The sequence below is a fragment of the Ochlerotatus camptorhynchus genome, unplaced genomic scaffold, assembly GCF_037179485.1.
Source record: "Ochlerotatus camptorhynchus isolate MF236.1 unplaced genomic scaffold, CSIRO-AGI_Acam_v1.1 ptg000130l, whole genome shotgun sequence".
In the NCBI taxonomy this organism is placed as follows: Eukaryota; Metazoa; Arthropoda; class Insecta; order Diptera; family Culicidae; genus Ochlerotatus; species Ochlerotatus camptorhynchus.
The window spans coordinates 3,484,900-3,507,982 of record NW_027040620.1 but is presented as its reverse complement, the minus strand read 5'-3'; the positions used below and the strand labels follow the sequence as shown (position 1 = coordinate 3,507,982).

Genomic DNA, 23,083 nt, shown 5'->3' with positions numbered 1-23,083 from the left:
TGTGCTCGTTAACGAAATCCATATTTGGCCGTTGGAAACCAACACATTTGAGATGTGCAGCTTGATTACAAAAACCACTACATTGCATAACTTAAGCGACTTGACCGGTTTATACTCTAAGCAGATAGTAGTTTGAATTTATTTCAAAAGCTTGCCGCTAGGTGGACGAAATGCGCAAATTGAGCTTTTGCTGAATATTAGTCACGAAATTCTCAGATTTTTTTCTATGAAAACACGTAAGCAAAGTTGCTTAAGTATACGAAGTTTCATTGGAATCAGAAAGGATACTGTCAACCAGTTGTCGAGTTAGCGTGAAATGTATCTATGATGGAAATTAGATCGGGTTATGTGTTCATTAGTTTTGATCAAATTTATTTAAGATCCATTGGAAAAAAAAAATCTGATTTCTGACGGACCACGGATCACTAGTAAAGGTTTCGCGGCGCACGATCTAAAAACCCCCTACAATAGATTATTGTACTGGAATCAAGATGGATTTCGGATATGTGGAAAGTGAAGTCGCTTCAATAGGTAGTTTTAAACACATATTTATTTTAACAATAAGTAAAACCATTTTTCCATACACATCGTAGCATCCGTAAAACTGTCCTGTTCTTGTTTTTAGTTTTAGCTCGCAGAAATCACCTATTGGACAAAAGTAGAAATCAAAACACTCCGGTAAAAAATGTTAGATCAGAATGATACACTCCCTTTGGGAACGATGAAGACGTTCAATCACAAACAATTCAGTGTAATGTAAATAGCGTTGTATTTTTTTCAATACATCTTTATTTTTGTTTCAGTAGAATTATTTTCATTTGCGCTGCTAGCAATTTGCAATTTGGTTAAATTTCGAACCGTTTTATCATCCACTGTGAAGGAGAAACAAAAGGGCACAATTTATTGATTGTGTGTACCTTTCTTAAGCTTTACTAATCAACAAATTTGAAACTTAGAGATATATTTATGTTGTAAAACATTGCGTATAACGACGGCCAGCGTCTAAAAAATATACGTGTGTGTAATGTTTAATTTCTAATTTTCTCTTGTTCCATTCAAGTTGAGCTTCAATGGGAAGTTTGATTGGCAGTTGAGATTAGCGTTTTGTAGCGTCTTTCCATTCGAATAGGGAATATAGTTTGTCCAGAAATGTGCACATTGTCTGATCTGCGAAGGAGCGGAAACTGTTCTTATCATCAATAGCATCCGCCGGAACGTGTCTGCCCAAAGTTCGTTCACTAACCAAGTGAAACAGTCATGTTTATCTATATTTGCAAAAAGCTGAGACATTGTCACAGTTTAAATATTTTCAGTTTTAGCAACGATGTTGTCTTACGCGTGGGTATGTATAGGTGGTACTTTTATGAGCTTTGTTTTATATGTGTACATATGACTGGGTTTCTCTGGGTGATTCAAGGATACGGGATAAAAGTTTCTTAAATAGAGAGAGAGACAGAGATGGGAAGAGAGCTTAGAGCGGGTGGAAACTTTCAAACTTTTTTTTTCTCTGACGGAAGAGTAGTCAATTGTATGTCTTCTTACGTCCTATGCAAAATACACGAGGATTATATAACTAACATGTAAAGCGTTTTCATACATTTTTCATTCTATAAACCTGATAATATTATTTCTACTACTTTTAATACTTGATTATGTTAAAGAGGCACTTTATTGCGCAAAATTTTGATGAACTTTGGGCAGTTTCCAGTCGAAATGTGTTGAGAGTAAAGTGTATTCTTATTTTGTTTTTGCATTGGTGGGTTAATATTGGGGACTCGGTAGGCAGCATTACGATTTGGAAACCCGACAAAACGCTATCGGCAACTGCAGTCAAATTTCAACTCATCGAAGCTGAAACGGTATATACTACTATTGTGTCTGTATCCTCGCTTGTTAGCTAACAATTTGTTCATAATGAATCTCGTATAATTATTTTGCGTATGGCTCCATGTTCTTTTCCTTGGTATATTGTCCTACTAATTAAAAACAACTAATATTTTGGCTCCCCAGGCATTACCAGGTAATTCAGGTGGTATTTTATTATTTAACCCAGAATATATTTGATTAGTTGCCAAACTAGGCGTTGGAGAGTTTTGATTCAAAATTGTGTGTAAAACATAATGAAAATCGACCTATAGACAGATCCTAAAAAATAAACAAAAGCTCCAAGTAACATTTGCATGGCCGTTGAATGACAGATACGCGCAATACTGTCGCTGACCGTAACCGTTGAACACCTGCAACTGCAACGTATGATGCTTTATTTTTGTCCTGGGGTATCATTTCGTGTGCAATGCACGTTTATGCCACTATACCGTTAACTGCCATAATTTCACGCGACGCCTAACCCCGCTCATTTTGACAATATTTTAAGTGTATTGCAGAGATGCCAGATCTTTTTTTTTCCAGAAGTCTGCGAAAAATGTCTGTGAATTTCAGAAATATCTGTAATTGGGCTGCATAAAATAAGCAGATATTTTGCGTGTGATGAAGAGGGGAGGGGTGGTCATGAAATAGATACGAAATTTGAAATGTCTGTAAAAGCCATGTTCGAGCAAAAATGACCTGCTTTTAACGAATTGAACCTAATTGGAATTGGGAATGCATCCATTTACGCCGTATACGTTAAAAATAATCAATAAAAGGATAAATTACGATTACACGACAAATGAGTTCAACTCAAAGTTGAGATTAGTTCACTCAAATTCTTGAAAACGTAGTTAACTCATAGACTGAGTAACACTTCCCGAGCTTTACAGGAATTTGTTTTCTAATATGAACAACATCTCGATGTACATATGAAATTAGTATACGGAAAAAAGTTTTCATGTAGTTTCCATTGGGAATGCACATCATATTTAGCCATTAACAAAATCAATGATATCTATCTGAATTTCACATAACATGAGTTCTATATGATAAATCACTTAAATTGCTTTTGACACATAAGGTTCATGTGATTTTGTGGTACAATTCCCTATTATGATCCCTAATAAACGAGCACCATACATGAACGATATCACAAATCGTGTCACCGTACCACATATTGTTGGGATGATAACCTGAATAGGTTGTTAGGCACTCTTTATGGTTATCGTTTATGCGGGATATCACATGAATGTTATGTGTAATTCTAATGAATATTTTCCATTGGATATGTGATTTATCCTTTGAGTGTGTACTTCTAAAATGAGTAAATTTTAGTCGATTTTTGTCATATTCGAAAAGATTTATGAGACACGGAAAATTTTACTCATTCTACAAGTAAACTACGTTTTCTGAGTAATTTAATCTTAAATTTGAGTCGATCTTATATGTGTGGAAATCCGTTAGTTACTTGATACTGGTTCTTTTGCACGCCAGCAGCGGGGGAACGAGCACATCTTAGTGAGAGATTCAACTTTTCACCACCTAAATTTAGAGAAATCGACAATCAAAAGAGCAATTTATAAACTTATTAATACGATTCTAAACACTTCGTGCTCAAAAAGTGTTGATGAATCAGGATCATAAAAAATGTTTTGTCTACGACATTCTTATACACGTGCATGTGTGACGTCACATTTGCTGTTGTATTGAAAAGTAAAAAAAAATAAAAGAGATTTTGCTCACCAAACCGGTTGATATTTATGATTTATTGACTGTTTTGACACAGCGACGCACGCTACCATCGAATTTTATCAATACTTTTAGAAAGTGATGATTTGGGAATACAAGAATAAGAAGAAGAAGCAAAAGCAAATCGAGTGATGGTTAAGTTGCCTCTTAAGAGGAATTAAGCTTACCGCCAGGGCCGAAAAATTCACGTTTTGATTTTCCTTAAAATATTGGAAAAAGATATCATATATCTATAAATCATGAGTTTTTCCGCAAAAGTCAAAAAAAAAAAAAAAAAATACGTCCTAATAAAACTTTTTTTTTAACTCAAAATTAAAAAAAAAGTTGGATATAAAATACTGAAAAATAAGATCTTTCGAATGTACTTTTCAAATAAGTTATCTGAATTTCTATAATTTATTTATATATTATATGTTATAATAAATTAACTGATAGATATATCCGCATAAAAACCTGTTGATCTGTAAAGTTCTTTAAGTTTTGTTTGCCTCTTTAAATGGTTGCTTAAATAAAAAGTGTTGTTTTGATCACAAGAAAAAAAACGATTAAAAAAAAGTTGGTAAGATCCTTATGGGGGTATCAACAAATCTTACTATGTCTTAAAAGGGGGGAGGGGGTCTCTGAAATATTGGAAATCATACTTACGTAATTATTGAATGGCCCCAAAATACAATTGATTGTATTTCTGCCAATAAGCAAGTCTGTAGTTTGCAAAACCCACTCTACAACAAAGTTACGATTTATAGGCTCACAGGTAGGGGAAATGACAGCTTCGGTATGACAGCCTATTTTCGGCAACCCAAATTGAAGTGCTAATTTCACTTGATTTTCTTACGAAAACACTTCGCTGAATGCATTCAAACGATTCTTTAGCCTTTCAGCTTCAATGTGATTATATTTAAATTACTGAGAAAAAGCAATCTAGCAGGCTTTTCTTGAAATGAAACACACGTACTACAAAATGCTGCTGATTTCGAGTTGCCGCTCTCACTAGAGAAGATTGGAGCTTTGTAAATGCGTTTCAAAACAGTTTGTGACAATTCTTTCGACTGAAATTGTTAGAGCAGCTGGCAGCAAAAGATTGTAAACAAACCAATAATGTATATGTGTGCGTTCCTTAGAGAAAAAAAACTATAGAAAGATGATCGATGCTTAGGTTGCCAAGAATACGTAAATTCCCCTACGAACAAAGTCTCATAGTACCTTTTATGAAAAGAATTCATACACGGATATATTCGAGGATGTTTAAAAAAAAAACACTATGCCAAATTAGTTTCATTCACATGGAAGACTTTGGTAAACATTACGTTCTGTCGTTTCGGTTACCGATCCCATAAGAATACATTAGCAACCTGTACCTGGAATACCTGGTAGCACCGGCGGGGGGCCACGAACAAAAGAAATTAATTTTAGCCAATAGTCTAAACTATCTACACAGTTCGGTATTTTTTCTCGAAATTCTAGTTACATTTTCACGGTTTTGTTTGCTTGTTTTTTTTTTTGTCTCTTTTGCTAACTCTCGAAACTAGTTACACATCAATATTTCACTAATTACTAGCGTTATCAGACAGTTTGTATGATTCTCTGTTTAATTTTGTTTGGTTTTGTTCATTTTATTTTAAATTATTTATTAATTAGTCTTGTTCGCTAATTGTTGAAGGTTCTCCGCTTCGAGACAGATTTGACTGCTATTCTTACACGTTACTACACTATCGATCGCATTCTTGATTTTTATGTTGTTGCAGTGGCTGTGTGTTTTTTGTTTTGTTTTGTTTCTGTAGATAAACTGGATTGAATCTATGCGTAAATAAACGATTTCGACAACAGTTTTCGATGATGACTGAATGCGTTTTAGAATTTATGTGTTTGTAGAACAGAGATGAACGTCAGTTTGCTGTCACGAAATTATATCACGACAGCAATCTTTTGGAAAGTAGCTTCTTCGTAACGCAAAATGTCGTTCGAATATTTGTGTTGTTGATGGATTACTACTCGATTATCGAATGTCATTTGCTTCGTATGATAATGATTCTATCCACACGCTGTAGCCAATTTATCTTTTGGACTTTCGATATTCGTATGAGTTTGAAATATGGAGCAACTTAACATTTGAATGAACTGCTTGGATTAGACAACATGCGAAATGAACCCACAATGAGAATCAATTTCCAATCTTTTAAAATAGAATCTGTCTTTCGTCTTTCTTTTCTTTGTTTCTTCCTTGCTCTGATATTGCTTCTATTTAGTAACTACTTATATCCTAAGATAGTTTTTCTTCTGTTTTACCGTATAATATCATCAGTTTTGTAACCGTTATATTTGTTCTCATTTTATATTGTGTCTCATCGATTCTCCTCTGGCTCAACATAAACTCGAATTCGCTTGCCATTTGTTGCTCTTCTGTTGCCGGTTATCATTGCACAAATATCTCCACAAAACAGAAGCATGGCATAAAAAACATGGGATCACTTGTCAACAAATAATCGCAGCAAATTATAGCCATCTATTCGACAGGGTTTTGCTTTCCTTTCACAATCACTTTAAGTAGTTACAGAATAAAGTAATAAAACTTAGAAAACCACTATTTGTGGGAGGCGATCTGAATATTTCCTTGAAATTCCCAGCAGACCGTTATGTCCCTCCCAGTCACGTACTTAGTACTACTACAATTTAAAATTATGCTTTTTGGTTTGGATATAAATTTCGCTATTCGTGTGGTGTGTATGTTTGCTTCATTTGAATTTTTGTTTTTGGTTTCAACATATACATCTCAGACGTATCAAAAATAAAGTAACTTATCGTACAAAACTTTGTTGCTCATAAAATTTCTTTCAACTAATAAATTATTAACGAATTACAATTTCATTATTAAATATATTAAGCGAAGGGAGCCAGCCCCAACGCGTGTATGTGTATGTGTACGTTTGTTTGTTAATGTATGTGTCCATGTGTGTTATTGTTGCTTGCTTGTTTGTTTGTTTGTTTGTTTGTTTGTTTGTTTTGGTTTGTTTTGCTTTGTATCGATTTGCCAGCAACCTCCTTCCGTGTTCTATTTTCATCCTTTTTGGGTACTGATTTTTATACATGATTATAAGTGCGATGAGTATATGCCTAAATTTCTGTAAAGTTCTTGATTAAATGTATATTCGTTATGACAGGGAACAGCAGGGGTGATGATGATGTGCAGTTTTTCTAGGGCTTATCCTCGCGGTTTGAATCATCATTTTCGGAAGCACTTTCCTCTTCCAGCGTCATCTGAAAGTAAGAGAAACAAAATCAAATCAGGCATTGCTGTACTGCAATCCGTTCGGAGTTTTGGAGAATGTAGATATGACAAAAAATTATTTATTTTCATCATGGGTTGATTCGCAAAAAGAAGTGTAAGTCACTATGATGCACATAAATGGAGCGTCACATACCCTACAAATTCATAGTACACATCGTGTAAATTTATGAGCCGCTGATTTCTAGAGGTTGAGGTTGTTCTTATGTAAAACAATCCGTGAAACGAATGCCCTTGTTTTTGGCTTGCGCAGACTACGGGAAGTGCCCCATTTTACCCTGGTGAAATTAGAAGCTATTTTGCTTTATATGCCGCTGCTGATTATCCACAGCAATAAAATGTAGTGGATGATATGGTAAAAAGCCAAGGAAATCAACTACAACAAATCTCATACTGTGCGGACTGAAGAGATAACCCATTTTCCCACAAAAACTCATTATTTATTAATAACAGATTTGTTGCTGGATTTCAGATATAATACACATAATTTCTTATGTAAAAAAGTTCAACAAATCTATTCGAGCATGTATCCTATATTGTAGACCTCGGGAGTAGCTCTTAATTACCCTTAAATCCTTAAAGTCTACACACTCGGATACATGCTCCAATCGATTCTTTGAGCTTTTTTACATATGAAAATATGTGTTTTATTTCCTAATTAATTTCCCTTGAATAACTAGTTTTGGGGCAAATGGGGCAAAATGAGCTGGTTCCCGAAGTCTACACTTTGCAATACAAGCTGAACACAACAATTGATTTTTTGGACTTTTCACATAAGAAATTATGTGTTTTATATCTTAAATCTGGCAGCAGATTACAACACTATTGTTAATTACCCTGGCTGTTCTTTGTGTTAGCTAGCTAATAAATTGTGGGGCTAACTAATAAATTATCACACTAAAGCTTCATATTAGCAAATAGCGATGGTCCAGGGGGGAGTACCACCCAAAAGATGTGTAAACCACTCACCGGAATTAAAAAAAAAAAATCCAATTTAATTTTCAAATATGAATTTTCGAAAAAAGTTCCTGGATTGGACTGTGGAGTATACGTGTATGTACAATCGTTGGAAAAAGTAGTGCATGATGTCCGCCATGAAGAGTAATTCATAGCCTAATGTTGAGAGTTGTTTTCGATAAGTTTGTTGATATTGAGCTGTCAACTGCTAAGCGCTCAATTTGCAGAGTACTAGGCACCTTTCGTGTCACTAGTGGCGCTATTATCGGGTGATAAAAGAAGAGTGGACCTCATTGTAAATTTATGATTTTTGCACCAAGGCAGAACTGATCCAGCTCAAGGATTGGCAAGAGAATTGATGGAGTATGGTCCAACTACTGATCCTGAAACAAATCAACTAGTATTGGCCAAAACTAAGAATACATATCCTCAAAATAATTCATTGATTAGTTATCAGCTGAAAATAATAATAAGATTAATTCTGATGATAAACATAACCTTCCACTGAGAATATATTAAGAATTAAAAAAAAATCCTTCGGTAAATCGTGAATATCTAAGCAAGATTTCAACATCCCAAGTAACAATTTTGGTTTTATGAGGGTTCTGTAGACCATGATAGTAGAAGGCTATAAAACCTCTTTAAATCTTACAATATTACTTGGGATTCGTCAAATTTGAAATGAACATATTTTTTTTCCTCTGTTCGGGACCTAACACTACTGCGACCGTGAAGTATTCGATTTTTTTTACAGTTGCCACTCTAGCATTTATCGTAAGGATCCAACTCTAATTGAAAGGTCCCGCTATTTATACCCTTCGGAGTGTTGAAACACCCTCCAAAGGCGCGCCTCTTTGTCAGTCAAAATTGGATTCATTAGCAACAAAATTAAGGTATGACACCGATAATGCCCATGCATCAGAATCCTAGTCTTAACCACTTCAAACTAGGGAACAACGAATAGAAGATTAGGAATCACATAGATGAAGACAACTAACTCATTTTTTTCCTTGTTTCAACATCATCCTCGGTAGACAAAGCCGAGTCTTGTCACTATCAACAAGGCATAAGATGTGTTCCTTGGAATACTGGAAAATCCTGTTCCCCTAGTTTGAAGTAGTCAGGACTTGGAATCGGTTGTAGATCTTACATCCCGTAACGTACCACGAAAAGGTGATCTATCCACGTTACGGGGTAAATGAAATCATCGGTACGGAGAATTAAAAAAAAAATTACACAAACTATCCCGTGACAATTTTTATTTCATATAGTTTGGACCCTAGAAAATCTGTAAAACAGAATTAAAAAGGGTTAGTTTGCGCAAGATCTTAAAGAATTAGAAATATTTTGTAGATATAATCTAAGAAAAGGAACTCCTTTCAAAAAACTCAAATTTGAAACCTCTAATCAACATTTCCCAGAGTTTTCGACCCTCAAAAGTTTGTTGCTAACATCCTAAGCTATTTGGAGGAAGAGATGAACTAAAGAGATTACTAAAAATCTCTTAAATAAAGATTAAAAAAAAGCTATTTGGAGGGTGAGCCTCCAGGTTTCAAAATGCTGTTTTGGGGCACACTAATGAGCACACCTTAAAGTATTTCGGCTTTGATACTAAAAAAAGTCAACTCTCCAAGGAAATTGTTGATAACATAATCTTTAAATAGAGTATTTTTGCGCGTGCTCTTAGAGCACCGCGCGACAGCTGGAAGGTTAATAATCAGCAATTCCATAGAAAAAAGTTATAGTTCTCTCAGAATTTCATGAAAATTGGTATAGTTCTTCCTTATCAAAAAATATTAGACTCGTATTTTTTTATTGCGCCATTAGGGTGACCATTTCCGTGTTAGGGTGGTCCAAAAAATCATTTTTTTTTCAAAAATGTCTTTTTTTCAAAAATTTATGACTTCTGAACCTCTTGACCGATTTTTACGATTGACCCTTCAAATGAAAGATGTTTTAATGTAGTTTTAAGAAAAATTATGAAACACTCAGAGATATTTGATTTTGTAGGAAAAAATATGTTACAAATGCTTTTTCTTGATTTTCAACAACTTCTTATTTTAGTATTTTTAATTGAAAGATCATTTAATTTTACATAACATATCAAAAGCGATGTTGGAGAAGCAGTTTTGGAGATACAATTTTTTTTAAATAAAAAATTATTGTTCCGCAATATATGCACCACACGTGCATGGAAACGATGAAGACGCAAGGTAGTTCACAATGCGTCTCCATCGAGTCACAGCAGCTGTGACTAATGAAATCTATGAGTAACTTACAAGCTGGGTGCAACATTCAGTTCAACCTGCGGGCCGTCCATATACCACGTAGACCAAGTTTTAAACATTGCAGATCCTACCTTTCCCTTCGTATACTCAAATTTTAAAGCGTTTCGTTTCAATACTCCTCCCATAGGGCCTTTTCCATGACAAGTTGCGAAAAAATGCCACACGGCAGCAATGCCAATTTTTTTTTGCATGTTGCATCAGTACCTAAGAGTCCAAGCTGTACCTCATAGGTATATCACTCGTTCGTAGGCAATGACTTTTACATAAGCTCCAGCCCAATAGGCTTCGCGGTGTTAGTGACATTTGGAAATGTTTGGTGGTGTTTGTATTTATTCGCAATATTCATCTATTTACCTGAAACAGCTGTTTGAAGTGACGTCATTTCTTACGAACAGTTGATATACCTATGAGTTACAGCTTAGACTCGTAGGTATATCACTCACTCGTAGGTACGATATAATGCTTCACATAAAACAACGAATGTTATGAAAGAAATGATCAGTTCGAAATCAAAGTTTCCTACTAGAACAGTTGAATTGAAGAATATCTAAAAATGAAACGTAAGTGTTCAATGTGTGATGTTTGGATGTTGAGTTCATGTGCCAGAAAAATCACCAATAAATTGTACGATTATGCAGTGGAAAAAAAGATTAAAATAGATGAGAGTAGCTCCTTCATTTGTCAACGATGCTACCACAAACTATATGAACCCAATGATGCCGTGACCGAAGAAGCATGAAACACGTCAAAAGCAATTTGAAAGCTACAGAATGCATCATAATCTGTGATTTTTCGGAGAATTATTCTTTCGTTGTGCAGGATGCAGTTCAAGGCTTTCATTGGACGAACGTCCAATGTACTATTCACCCTTGTGCTATTTATTTTAAAGACGAAGAATCTAACGATTTGAAATTTACTAGTTTTATTGCAATTGCTGATTTCACTAAACATAATCATGTCGCAGTTCGTTTATTTCTTACGCATTGTCTAGCGTTCATAAAATATAAATTGCCAAGCTTACAACAGATTTACTTTTTCTCAGATGGATCAGGAAGCCAATATAAAAATAAGATGACCGCTTTTAATTTATGCAACATGCAAAAAGATTTTGGCATTGCTGCCGAGTGGAATTTTTTCGCAACTTGTCATGGAAAGGACCCTTGTGATGCTTTGGGAGGAGTATTAAAACGAAACGCTGCGAAAGCGAGTTTGCAAGGCCACCATATAACAACGGCCCAAGAACTTTACTCATGTGCTATTTTTTAAGCCAGATTCAAAAATACACTATCAGTTTTTTTCGGAATCCGATTACAATAAAATGGAAAGAAAATTGAAAAACCGTTATATACATGTGAACCAAATTTCGGGGACACAGTCATTCCACAGTTTTAAGCCTCAAAACGAAAAGTATATTATTGTCAAACGGTATTCATTTTCAATGGAAGAAAAATGTGTGAAATTGTAATTAAAGAAAATAAATGCTTCATGTTTTACTTATTTTTCTTCGACCTCGTCATTATTTGTAGCATTTAAGTACTTCTCCCAGAATTTTGATACCAAAATTAATAATGTCAATGGGGCCTGTTTTAAAGCCACGAAGACTTCAATGGGGGAGGGGAGTCCAGCCACAGTATACGCTCGGTAAAAATATTTTAAAATGTTAGTAAAGTATACGAGGGGGGAGGTAGGATCTGCAATGTTTAAAAATTGGTCTACGTGGTTTATGGACAGCCTCCAGGCTGAACTGAATGTTGCACCCAGCTTGTAAGTTACTCATAGATTTCATTAGTCACAGCTGCTGTGACTCGATGGAGACGCATTGTGAACTACCTTGCGTCTTCATCGTTTCCATGCACGTTCTTCTTCTTCTTCTTCTTCGCATTTCAAGCTTATTGCTTTTCGCATATTAGCTTATTGCGTGCTCTCAACTTAGTGTTCTAGATGCACTTCCACAGTTATTAATTGAGAGCTTCCGATGTCAGTACCAATGCATGAATTTGTATATTGTGTGACAAGTACAATGATACACTATGCCCAGGGAAGTCGAGAAAATTTCCAACCCGAAAGATTCCCTCGACCGGACCGGGAATCGAACCCGCCGCCTCCGGCTTGGTAATACCGTGCCTTTACCGACTAGGCTATCTGAGGCCCCATGCACGTGTGGTGCATATATTGCGGAACAATAATTTTTTATTTAAAAAAAATTGTATCTCCAAAACTGCTTCTCCAACATCGCTTTTGATATGTTATGTAAAATTAAATGATCTTTCAATTAAAAATACTAAAATAAGAAGTTGTTGAAGACCCTCGCAGTGAAAATCAAGAAAAAGCATTTGTAACATATTTTTTTCCTACAAAATCAAATATCTCTGAGTGTTTCATAATTTTTCTTAAAACTACATTAAAACATCTTTCATTTGAAGGGTCAATCGTAAAAATCGGTCAAAAGGTTCAGAAGTTATAAATTTTTGAAAAAAGACATTTTTGAAAAAAAAAATGATTTTTTGGACCACCCTAACACGGAAATGGTCACCCTAATGGCGCAATAAAAAATACGAGTCTAATATTTTTGATAAGGAAGAACTATACCAATTTTCATGAAATTCTGAGACCCACTATAACTTTTTTCTATGGAATTGCTGAATAGTCATAAACGAGTACTTGCCTGAAAACGAATCTTATCTTCCGCTTCATCTAGTGAAGGTGGCGAAGGTGGTATTAAGCTCTGATAGTAATCACGATTCTCCTCCAGCATGTCGAGAATGTCCTGCGCATCAGGATGCACAAGATCCCCCCACGTCTCCCATAATGGATGCACAATGTAGTCGATGAAGCCGACTTGCGATTTTTCGATTGTCGCGTTTTGCCGATCGCACATTGGGCTGATATCCATACCGGCAGCCCGTTCCTTGTCGCCCTGCAGGAAGAACTCCTCCATCAGCCGGGCAACCCATCGTTTGTACATGGGTAATGGTTTGGTGGGATTGCTGAGATCAGCACAGTGTACCAAATTTTCTAATACCTAGTAAAAAATAATAACGATTATGTGATTAGCTAACCAACCAAAAGATTAATATGACTCACCTGTATCCTATCAGTATAATTATCTAATAGTAGAACTCCAGATCCCGCAACCTTCTTAGTCTCCACCATTGTTTTCAGATCGGCCAGCAATGTCATGTGTTTTGACATATCCGTTGATAGCACCATATCGATAACCATCTTTCTAAACGTTTGACGTTGTTTCCTGGGAAGCGAAGAGCAGAAAGTAAAATCGAATTACAGATGTCGCACTTAATTTAACGTTTTATTGACGAAACCATCGACAATCAATCTGGGACTTGTTAATAAAAGTAACCATCAAAAGCGATGGAATATGTGGGTCTTATACTCGTTCGGACGGTATTCACATCTAAAGTTTTAACCAGTCTCAGCGGGACAATAAATTCCGATTGAGGACGTGAACATATTTCTCTGTCCCCTTGTGGTCGGCATTTCATTTTCGTCGTCCACTGAGCCTTTACTGCTTCCTTTTTCAACTAATCTAATCTAATACGAATAAGTTACCGGTTGATCATAAAAGGGCCATTCTTTCTTAAGGGGAGCCCTGTTCGACTTTGCATTCATAGTGAAATTTATAATTTATACCCACTAAACCATTAATTGACCATAGATTGCTATTGTCCAAATTGAATTTTGCTATCATCTAACCGCGAGCAAAACAAATCTTCGGCAAAACGAAGAATATTGAATTTGCATATTTTGAATGTTTAGTTACAATTAATCTATTTCAAGTTCGCATCAAACAATCGACCTTACTGTATCAAAAGTCTAAGAAATTCAGTTTTTTCCTTAGATTCTCGAGAAAATGTACATGTAAAACTTTTTTTTTACAAAACCGAGTTGTCTTTTTTTAAAACCCAATTTTTGTCATGATGGCAATAATGATTTTAAACTGAAGTTTTCTTTAAAATAGGAGACTGTATTTTTTGTTTAGATTTTCGGTATCTTTTTCCAATATTTTTAGAAAAATGAAAACGAATTATTTTTCGGGGTGGTAAGCTTCTCGTTAAAAAAAAAAACTCAGTAAATATAATACAGTGCGAGTTCAATGATAGTAAAACGTCTCCAATGTGTTTATTTGCTAATGCGGTGCAGTTAACAACATCAAATCTTATTTATTTATTATTTTTCTTAGAGTTTTCAAAAAATCGTGAAATTTTGAACAGGTTCAGACAATCAGGTTTGCAATTATTAAAGCGTATGCGAGTGTTTTGCCGGCTCTGAACTTAGTGTTCTAGATGCACTTTCACACTTAATAATTTCTCTGCCAAACAATGCATGAATTTGTATATAGTGTGACAAACACAATGATACCTCCAAGAAGAATCGAGTAAATGTCCAACCCTCGAAAAATACCTAATCGAACCCGCCACTTTGGTTAAACCGTGCATTTATTGCCCTGGCCAGCGTTTCTCAATCTATGGGTTGCGACCCACTGATAGTCCTCATGTAGGTCACAGAAATTCAGACAACACAAATTTATCTGTATTTAAAATTAAGGTGGAATAATAAAAATTGAGCTACAATTAAAACCTTTTTGCTGGTTAAAACGGATTGAATAGCTACTAACTTCATTGCTATAAATGATGTAAAACTAGTGTTTGAAAATCCACGCTTCACTTATAACAAGTTTAGTATTGTAATTGAAGTCGATGTCGATACATATGTTATGTGCGAAAAAAGTAAATGTAGGGTTTGATCAGTGCTCGATAGTTCCCGCGATTAATGTTTGAGATGCTTCAAATGTGGAGAATTTGGGTACAAGAGCATGGATTGCAAAAGTTGTGAGAGCTGCTCTAGGCAGCCAACAACACAAAACGTCGGGGTGTAGTCAACTGTATTGAAGTGTGTTAATTGTTTGAAAATGACTAAATAACGTAAAATGAACTTGGAAGTCAACCATGCCGCATTTACCTCTGAATTTTTGCTCTATAAAAGACTTTTTAATCAGAAGAAAAGCAGCTTGCGTTTCAAAAAATAGCAGCCAAGCTCCAGGAATGTGAATCAATTCGATTTTTAGTATTTTAATATTGCGGGGTTGTCAACAAACTACGTAGCATTACGTCAGATTGTTGAGGAAAAACGTACACTTTTAGTTTTATTATCTGAAGCTCATATTGTAGAAAGTGAAGCTTTTGATCAGTATAGTATTCCGGGATATATCATTCTCCCAGTTCTAGTGACCAGCGTTTCGTAGAAGTTTTAAAGAACTGGCTGGAGACATTCCATGATTCTAGTAAATTAAATATATTAGCTAATGTTTTTAATATTAATATTCGTGATAACTATAATTCGAATCATTTGAAGCGTTAAGCTGATTTTTTCAATTTAAAGCAAACGGTAGATGAATATACGCGTATTTCCAGACACAGTAGAACTTTATTTGACCACGTCTATTCCAATTTTGTTTCCATTTGTTCAGTTACGGATACTGATTTGAAAATAATCGATCATAAGACCTTAGTGATTAATGTATTAGATAATATCAATAACAACGATGAATTAGTATAATTGAAGTGCTGGAGGAAATATTCGAAACATGCTATTTCAAATCTTGTTGAGAGGAGCGTGGATTTTCCATTCGCGGCCGGTAACTTAGATGAATCTACAGTGGTTCTTAATAACGATTTGAAAACGTGTACCAATCAACTAGTTCAGCAAAAGTTTGTTTCTTTGAAAAACTTGAACAGCTGGTACAACAGCTGGGATCTTTTGCGTTTTAAACGGAAAAGAGAATTAATGGTACAAAAAGTTTTGTAGATCAAATAATGACAATCATTGGAATAGGTACACAACCGCGCGTAATAAGTATTCACAATCGATAAAGTAAACTTGTTGTGAATATGTACAAAGGAAGATTGATCAGCAAGAGTTATGGAAAATTTTGAAATCTTTATTAAATTGCAAACCGCGGTCTATAACTTTAATGGCACATTAGAACAGACTGCACAAGTAATTGCATCTAAGCTTAATGATTTTTTAAATTGATTAATCAATCCATTGAATTGGTCGATAAACCTGGCGAAATAAAACAGTCAGTTAATAGTAGTTGTAGATTTGAAGAATGATGATGAACTTAGAGTTATTTGTGTTTCATTAGGAAAATCGGCTGGAGTAGACAATGTTAATGCTAGAGTTATTCAATATTGCTTTCATGTCATTGACCACATCTTGCTGGACCTTATTAATGAATCATTGCAAACTGGACATGTGCCACAAATTTGGAAAGAATCCTTAGTGGGTCCTATTCAAAAAATTGCTGGAACGATTAAAGCCGAAAAGTTTCGTCCCATCAACATTTTGCACATATTAGAGAAAATTTTAGAACTTTTTGTTAAAGGCCTGCTGTTGGAGTATTTGAATAGTAATAGTTTGTTGATACCAGAACAATCGGGATATCGGGAAGGTCATTCTTGTGAAACCGCGTTGAATTTGGTATTAGCGAAGTGGAAAAATTGCGTCTGATACAAAATTGTAGATAAAAAATGAATAATAAAATAAACATGGTATTTATTTTTTTATTTTTTTTTTGTTTAAGAATAAAAAAGTGTTAAAATCTCAAATTTCCTCACAAGTATATCTTTTTTTATTTATTTACTTTAGGGGTTAAAGTAGAAACCAAACATACAGTATAAATCGCAAATCACATCATGGTAATCACGTTTATCGATTCCCGAAGATCCCGATAGCCCGTAGGAAATGGATTCGTATTTGCGTGGACCATGAGGCAGACGTACCGTTCGAATGACATCACTGTTAAAACGTTACACGCAATGAGGGAAAATATACAGCAGGGAACATGGATGCAGTGAAAATCAGAAATATTCAGAGAGAGAGGTGGGCGAAGAGAATGTTTTGAGCCAAATGAACTGCCAAAATCTGAGCCAATCGAACATTCCCATTAGAATTTGGCCGAGGATTTCTTATTCTTACTAGGTATATAAAATTTGAGAGCATTGCAATCGAACAAAAATTCAATCACCTTTATGCTACGTGTGCTTCTCAAATTCAACTAGTTTTTGGAATCAAAAACAATATTCTAACTCTTGATTAATTAATGGCATCAAGAAATGTACAAAATATTGCGATGCAATCTAATATTATTTTGCGCGTAAATCGAATCAAAAATAAAAGTCATGTGAAATGCTGGCTTCTAGCAAGGGTTGCAAGATAATTTAGGTACAAATCCCTGCTGCCGAATTGTATTTTGTTTTCTCCGCCTATCTCTGCCTCTGAGTATTTCTAGTGAAAACCAACTAAAAGAAGCCAGCTGCCTTCCCCTAGGGCCGACAGACGGAACAGAATGACGCATGATTAGACGGCTAGCAGTGTAAATGGAAACATTAATCATTAGTGACAGCATTAGCAATTGCAGCCAAATCAAAAACCTGCGCTGCAGAATTGTATTAAATAGTTTTTTTTTTTACTGTTGTTAATAGTTTTGTTGGATTTAGATTGCCTCTAAGAAAACCAAATTGAAATTTGGATTATTTAAAAGTATTCGTTGGACTAAAATAAAAAGAATTCGTTACACCCATGGATGCAAAGAGAAAATCGACAAAGTGAATCTGTCAATGTTTCTTAGGACCTAATGGATTGTTCGGCTTGATTTTGGAAAAAAAAAATTAAAGCAGTTGAACCTAAATGTAGAAATTTTTTAAATCATTGGTAATTTCACAGAAAATCATTGATTTCCAACATAAGAATTATAATATATTTTACAATATATAAAAAAAATCATTGATTGACACTTAGTTCAATGAAAAATGTTGCTTTTAAGTTAAGGACAACATTTGATTCCACTGGTCTAAAGAACTGCGCACAATGACAGCACTGTTGCACATCAAGTTAGTTACTAAAATACTAAGTACATCAGGGCACCAACAATTTCACAAGTTATGCATTTGAATTCTTTGTCTTCCTTTTTTTCCATGTCTTTGACGCTTCTTATGAAGCCTCACACGGTTAGAAAAATGTACCCAACATTAAGTTCTTTTCACTCATCTCGGTACTATAGTGCAGGAACCCAAAAGTAGGTAAAGCGGGTCAAAGTAATTTTCATTTGTTGGAGGCGAACCAGCCCAAGGCTGAAAGCCTCCCTAATAAAGATAAATAATAATAATAATAATAATAATTTTCATTTACTTGTGTGCAGTTCGTATGGAATTTTCCACTAGCTTTTTAACCAAAAGTAAGTTAGTTGTACCCAACAGTAGGTAAATATGATTATTCCCAACGTTGGGCTCCCACACTTTACTACCCTTGTTGGGTGGTTTTGCTCCTTCTTTTTTGACAACATTAGAAGGAGAAAATGAGACAAACTAGTCAAAAGTAGGTAAAAGTGAACTTGGCCGTTGGATACTTTTTTCTTACCGTGCAGGTTTCTTTATGAATAATGCTTTATGCCAAATGAAAACTGATTTCAAATGAGACAAGGATCATGCAAGAATTCGCAATTCGTAAATCGATACTCGACGTTTTTAACACCCATCTTGATCCTTTTATCATATTTCGATGATGATTAATACTTACTTCTGTATATTGCGTAATATATCGCAGTCTTCATTTTGCATGAGTTTAAATGCAACTGCTAAATGATGATTCTCTAGTACGGACTCGTCATTGTACATAATTGCTAGTTCTGAACCTAGTTGGGACGAAATTCAAAAGAGAAGGTATGTCAATTCAAATCATTTCGCAAGGAATTGCTAGCCGCTTACTTGAATTAATTAAAAACTGATTGGTTAAACCTGGATGATCAACATCATGTATACAGGCGGCAAATAGTGCTGCGCAGGTCTCTAACGGAGTAAATACATTCTCTAGGGCCGGCGTGTTCAGCAGAACGTGAGTGCTCTGCGCCACATCCGCTGCGTGCAGTGAGTTGTGAAATGGATTATCCTTAACATAATGATCCTCTAAGGTTGTCATAAACGCTAGAAAAACTTTGGATGGTATCATAAGAGTGTTCAGTATGTCCCTTTCCTGTGTATATTTTGGACGAAAAATAAAATTATGGGTAAGTTCGGGTAAGCTCGATGATCGATTTGATTGCAATCACCTGAAAGATAGCAAAAGCTACACAGGTCAGCGGTCGATTGTTGCTTAGAGTTTCGATTCTGAAAATGTCGATGCCCCAGGTGTCGATCTGGTTGAGAACCGGCCCCAACTGGTGTTCGTGTGGCGTATCGACTCCGTACTGCGGCAATCGATCACTGGTGAAAGAATTCGTATGCTGCAACGGTCGCTTGAAGCCGGATATCTGGGACATCCGTTCACCCATCCGGGGCGACCGGCTTCGGGAAAGTGAGCTTGGGTTATGCATATCCGAATCATCTCTACTGTAGGGGATATCCAGCTCCTGTTGTTTATCTGTTGGTATCAAAAAACTAGTTGTAATTTCATCCAATTATTGTTCGTGAAATCTTTCCAAACCTAAGAAAGTCGAACTAATATATTCAGATATCTGGTTGCCAGATTTGCTTGATTCGCTAAGATGTGATAGTTCCTTATTCAGCATCCGCTTGAACTGTAATGAAATGGGCCCATAGTAAAATTCCCACTACTAATTCAAGCAACAATCTACCTTCAGAGATGCCATGTCCGACACACTGCGATGCGTTTGTACCGTTTCCAGCTGATCCAGGCACCAATCCAACTCGTCGATCGTATCTAAAGCCAGCTTTACATACGATTCGTCCCCAGGGGTCAGTGCCTTGGGCGATGGTGTCACTTGAACGTTATTTCGTTTTGATCTGTCGGGATTGTGAGAAGGTGGTTAGTGTGTTGAAAAGATACTGAACCAATATCAAACAGATTCACGTAAATGAGCAGTTCTCTCAAGCCAACAAATGCTGTACTGTTCGTTATACGTTGAAAACAGAACACAACCAGCAGCTTCAACATCATTGCGGAGCACGCTTTTATACCAATGAAACAGTTCATTCGAGCAGTCTGATTGCTGTGCGGAAGCGAAAAATGTTGAATCCCGCGCAAAATGGAACAGGAAAAGAAAACCTTTGTTAATTTTCAAAATCAATAAAAAATCTCCATCCAAGAAAATTAGAAAGATATTTTTGAATAATTTGAATAATAAAATGAATTACATTTCCCTAGAGATGAACCAACCCATGGCTGAAAATCATACCAAGGACAATTCTCACATATTTGAAAACACTGGGCGTTAATGAAGTTATAAATAAAGAATTTAGGATGTAGAATGCTATTGTTATATGTGTTCGATTAAACGTTTTACCAAAAATTGCTTTAAAGGTGAAAAGGCGAAAACATGAAACAAAACCTTCCTATTTAACGAAACTTCATTGACCGTCCTTCGAGGTCCATTATCTTCCTTGTTGTTTTGAAAACATTCCATCGGGTTGATCACCAACCGCGCAGAAATTGTATTCCTAAAAATATTTCCCCCATATCGTTGTCGTATAAAGATGCAATCACTCTCACATTAATCACATGTTATTTCCCTTCCTTCATTCTTCGTGGGAATTACGTCGGGCGTTCGTCAGCTGCTCTGCAGTCTGATGGGGACGCCCGGTGATTTTGTTTTCAAAGCAGGAGTGAAAATTAATTCTGCGTCTCATTTCCAACTGTGAGAAATGCGGACGCAAATGGAGTGTGCAATGGTGTGCGAAGATAAATATGATAATGTGGAAATACTTACTTGGGCGGTGAAACATTTGTCAGGTTGAAGAAGTTCGATCGTATTGAACGTAGGCTTGCGAGAATTTGCGCAAATGGTGTAACGATCAGATCTTCCACATGCCTAAAGCATGACGTGATGGCGTTGATGCAATGTTTCCACGATATCAAAGGATGGAAAGAAGCCAAAAAGAAGAAAATATTCGCATTAGTGAACTGGTTGGCAGCGATTGGATATAGGCCGATAACGAGTGTCCGAAAAAATATTACCTTGGTTAGGATGTGAATAATTTGGAATGTTGTGTTTGGACGGGAGAATTATTTTTAGAGCTTTAGGGTAGGATGGTGCAAAACGCACCATTTAACCAAAATCGTCAATTGCTGGCGTATGGAAGCTAAAATCAAGGAGAAATTAACGGTGTATGGTTCAATACCATGTTTTCTAAGAATATCGAGTGATTTCGAACTACAAAACGATGATTTTTCATGATTTTCAAAGTATTTTATAAATCGGTTCCAAAATGACAGCGGTGCAAAACGCCTGATTCATGGTGCAATATGCACGCACGACAACAATGGCCAAAACGCGTTTTGGGGTGGTGCATTTTACATGATAGACAAACCATAACCCCTGTAAGTAGAGAATGCAAAGGCATGAGGTATTTCAAATGATTATTCATTTATGTTACATCAGAAATAGGGTCTCAATAGAGTGTTAAACTGAAGTCAAACATCTAAAAATTATACGAAAAGTGAATTCGTTTCGTTCGATATTTGCTGTTAATAGCTTAATTTACAGTCGATGATTTTAACAACTGTGTCATGTTTTGCACAAATTCCAATTTATTAAGGAATGAGAATGATTGACATTAATGATTTTATGATCAGGAATTATTTGTGAAACCTCCAGTTGAAAACAAACACAATTCATTACCCAGAAAATACATCTGAGGAAAAGCTATTAACTTTAAGTGGGCATTTTATCCTAGCGGTGCATTATGGGCTGTTCTGTTGTTTCAGGGCCGAAGAATGCAACCTTTTGCAACCTACTTTGACATAAGAAGTAATACTAAGTTAATGTCCCTAATGTAGGCTTAAGTGTCTCTAATACTGAGCCCATACTTAAATTTATACAGGGCTTCCCCTGTTTGACAATTTTTCACTAGCAACCAAAATTATCCATTTGTATTGTCGAGATTACGCATTGTTCAAATTTAAGAATTGGATATTTTTATCTGTAGATCTATTGGCCAACATTGGAGCCATTTCCCCTATATCTGAACAAAATTAATGAGAAACTTCAGTTTTGCGGCATTTAAGGGATAAGGGAGAACGGATTTATTCTGCACCAAGATGATTCGTCGAAACAAATTAACTGGAAACATCATTTCGATACGTCAGCAAAATTCCTAGTGATTTAATTTTCGGACACTCACCATTTTTCCCCGTCAAAATACTTACGTTCGTTCTGTGCTGGTAATCGTGGGTGCTTCCACTTCTTTGAGTCTAGAAAATTTATCAGTTCTATAAATTCAAATCGAACAGTCGGTTGAAGGTGATGGTGATTGGTTGGTAGGTTGGTTGGTTGTTTGGTTGATTGGTTGATTTTGGATGACCAATTGAAGGGCATACATTCATGTGTCGATATTGAGGGTGAATGCGATTTTGGTTTTTTCGGAAGGATAGAAATTTACAATTCAGGAATTAAAGAACGGTCGCAAGATACATGCGCGGGAAAGAGACGGCAATAGAAAAATATATAGAGCAATACAGACCATTCATAGGTACGCAAGAAATGACAACAATATATTGCAATACCTTTCACTGGCGATGCTGGAGTTCCTTGACATCGATTTTGGGGACATCTCGAAATCCGAATCGGACCGATATAGAAAGGATTCTCTTCGCTGAGGTAGATTCTGCAGTACCAAACCGGCGGCAGCGGCGGCTGCTGGTGATCCACCTTCCAGCGGTGATCGTGAACCTTGGCCATTTTCGACGTCGAAACTGGAATGGATAGAGAAAGGAAACATATATGAAATGTAACGTTTTGCTTTGGATGACAAGCGAAAAATTAAAAGTATATGCAGGATTGATACGAAGGATCCTTTTTCTTTAATCGGATCAACACGCTGTTTCTAAATACGCTTAGCAATAAAATCATAATCAAATAATCAGTCATAAATCAGTAAATCAAAAACAGCCCGAATTAATTATT

At 35.8% G+C, this 23,083-nt stretch overlaps 1 protein-coding gene across 4 annotated transcripts in view; it reads right to left on the bottom strand.

Moving 5' to 3' along the window:
• Nucleotides 1–532: 532 nt before the first annotated feature.
• The window catches only part of LOC135700236 (3',5'-cyclic-AMP phosphodiesterase, isoforms N/G-like), a 36,001-nt gene continuing 13,450 nt past the window's right edge, over nucleotides 533–23,083 (bottom strand). For 3 of the 4 annotated variants that reach the window (XM_065220678.1, XM_065220679.1, XM_065220681.1), the window contains 11 exons: nucleotides 22,684–22,872; nucleotides 22,327–22,389; nucleotides 20,888–20,989; nucleotides 19,796–19,964; nucleotides 19,645–19,738; nucleotides 19,271–19,581; nucleotides 18,930–19,194; nucleotides 18,742–18,856; nucleotides 13,231–13,393; nucleotides 12,812–13,168; nucleotides 533–6,873 (listed from right to left, as the gene is read on the bottom strand). In XM_065220678.1, the coding sequence (XP_065076750.1) occupies nucleotides 6,811–6,873; nucleotides 12,812–13,168; nucleotides 13,231–13,393; nucleotides 18,742–18,856; nucleotides 18,930–19,194; nucleotides 19,271–19,581; nucleotides 19,645–19,738; nucleotides 19,796–19,964; nucleotides 20,888–20,989; nucleotides 22,327–22,389; nucleotides 22,684–22,872 (1,891 nt within the window). In that variant the 3' untranslated portion in view covers nucleotides 533–6,810. The remainder of the gene's footprint in view (nucleotides 6,874–12,811; nucleotides 13,169–13,230; nucleotides 13,394–18,741; nucleotides 18,857–18,929; nucleotides 19,195–19,270; nucleotides 19,582–19,644; nucleotides 19,739–19,795; nucleotides 19,965–20,887; nucleotides 20,990–22,326; nucleotides 22,390–22,683; nucleotides 22,873–23,083) is intronic. The other variant, XM_065220680.1, reaches the window with a different exon arrangement.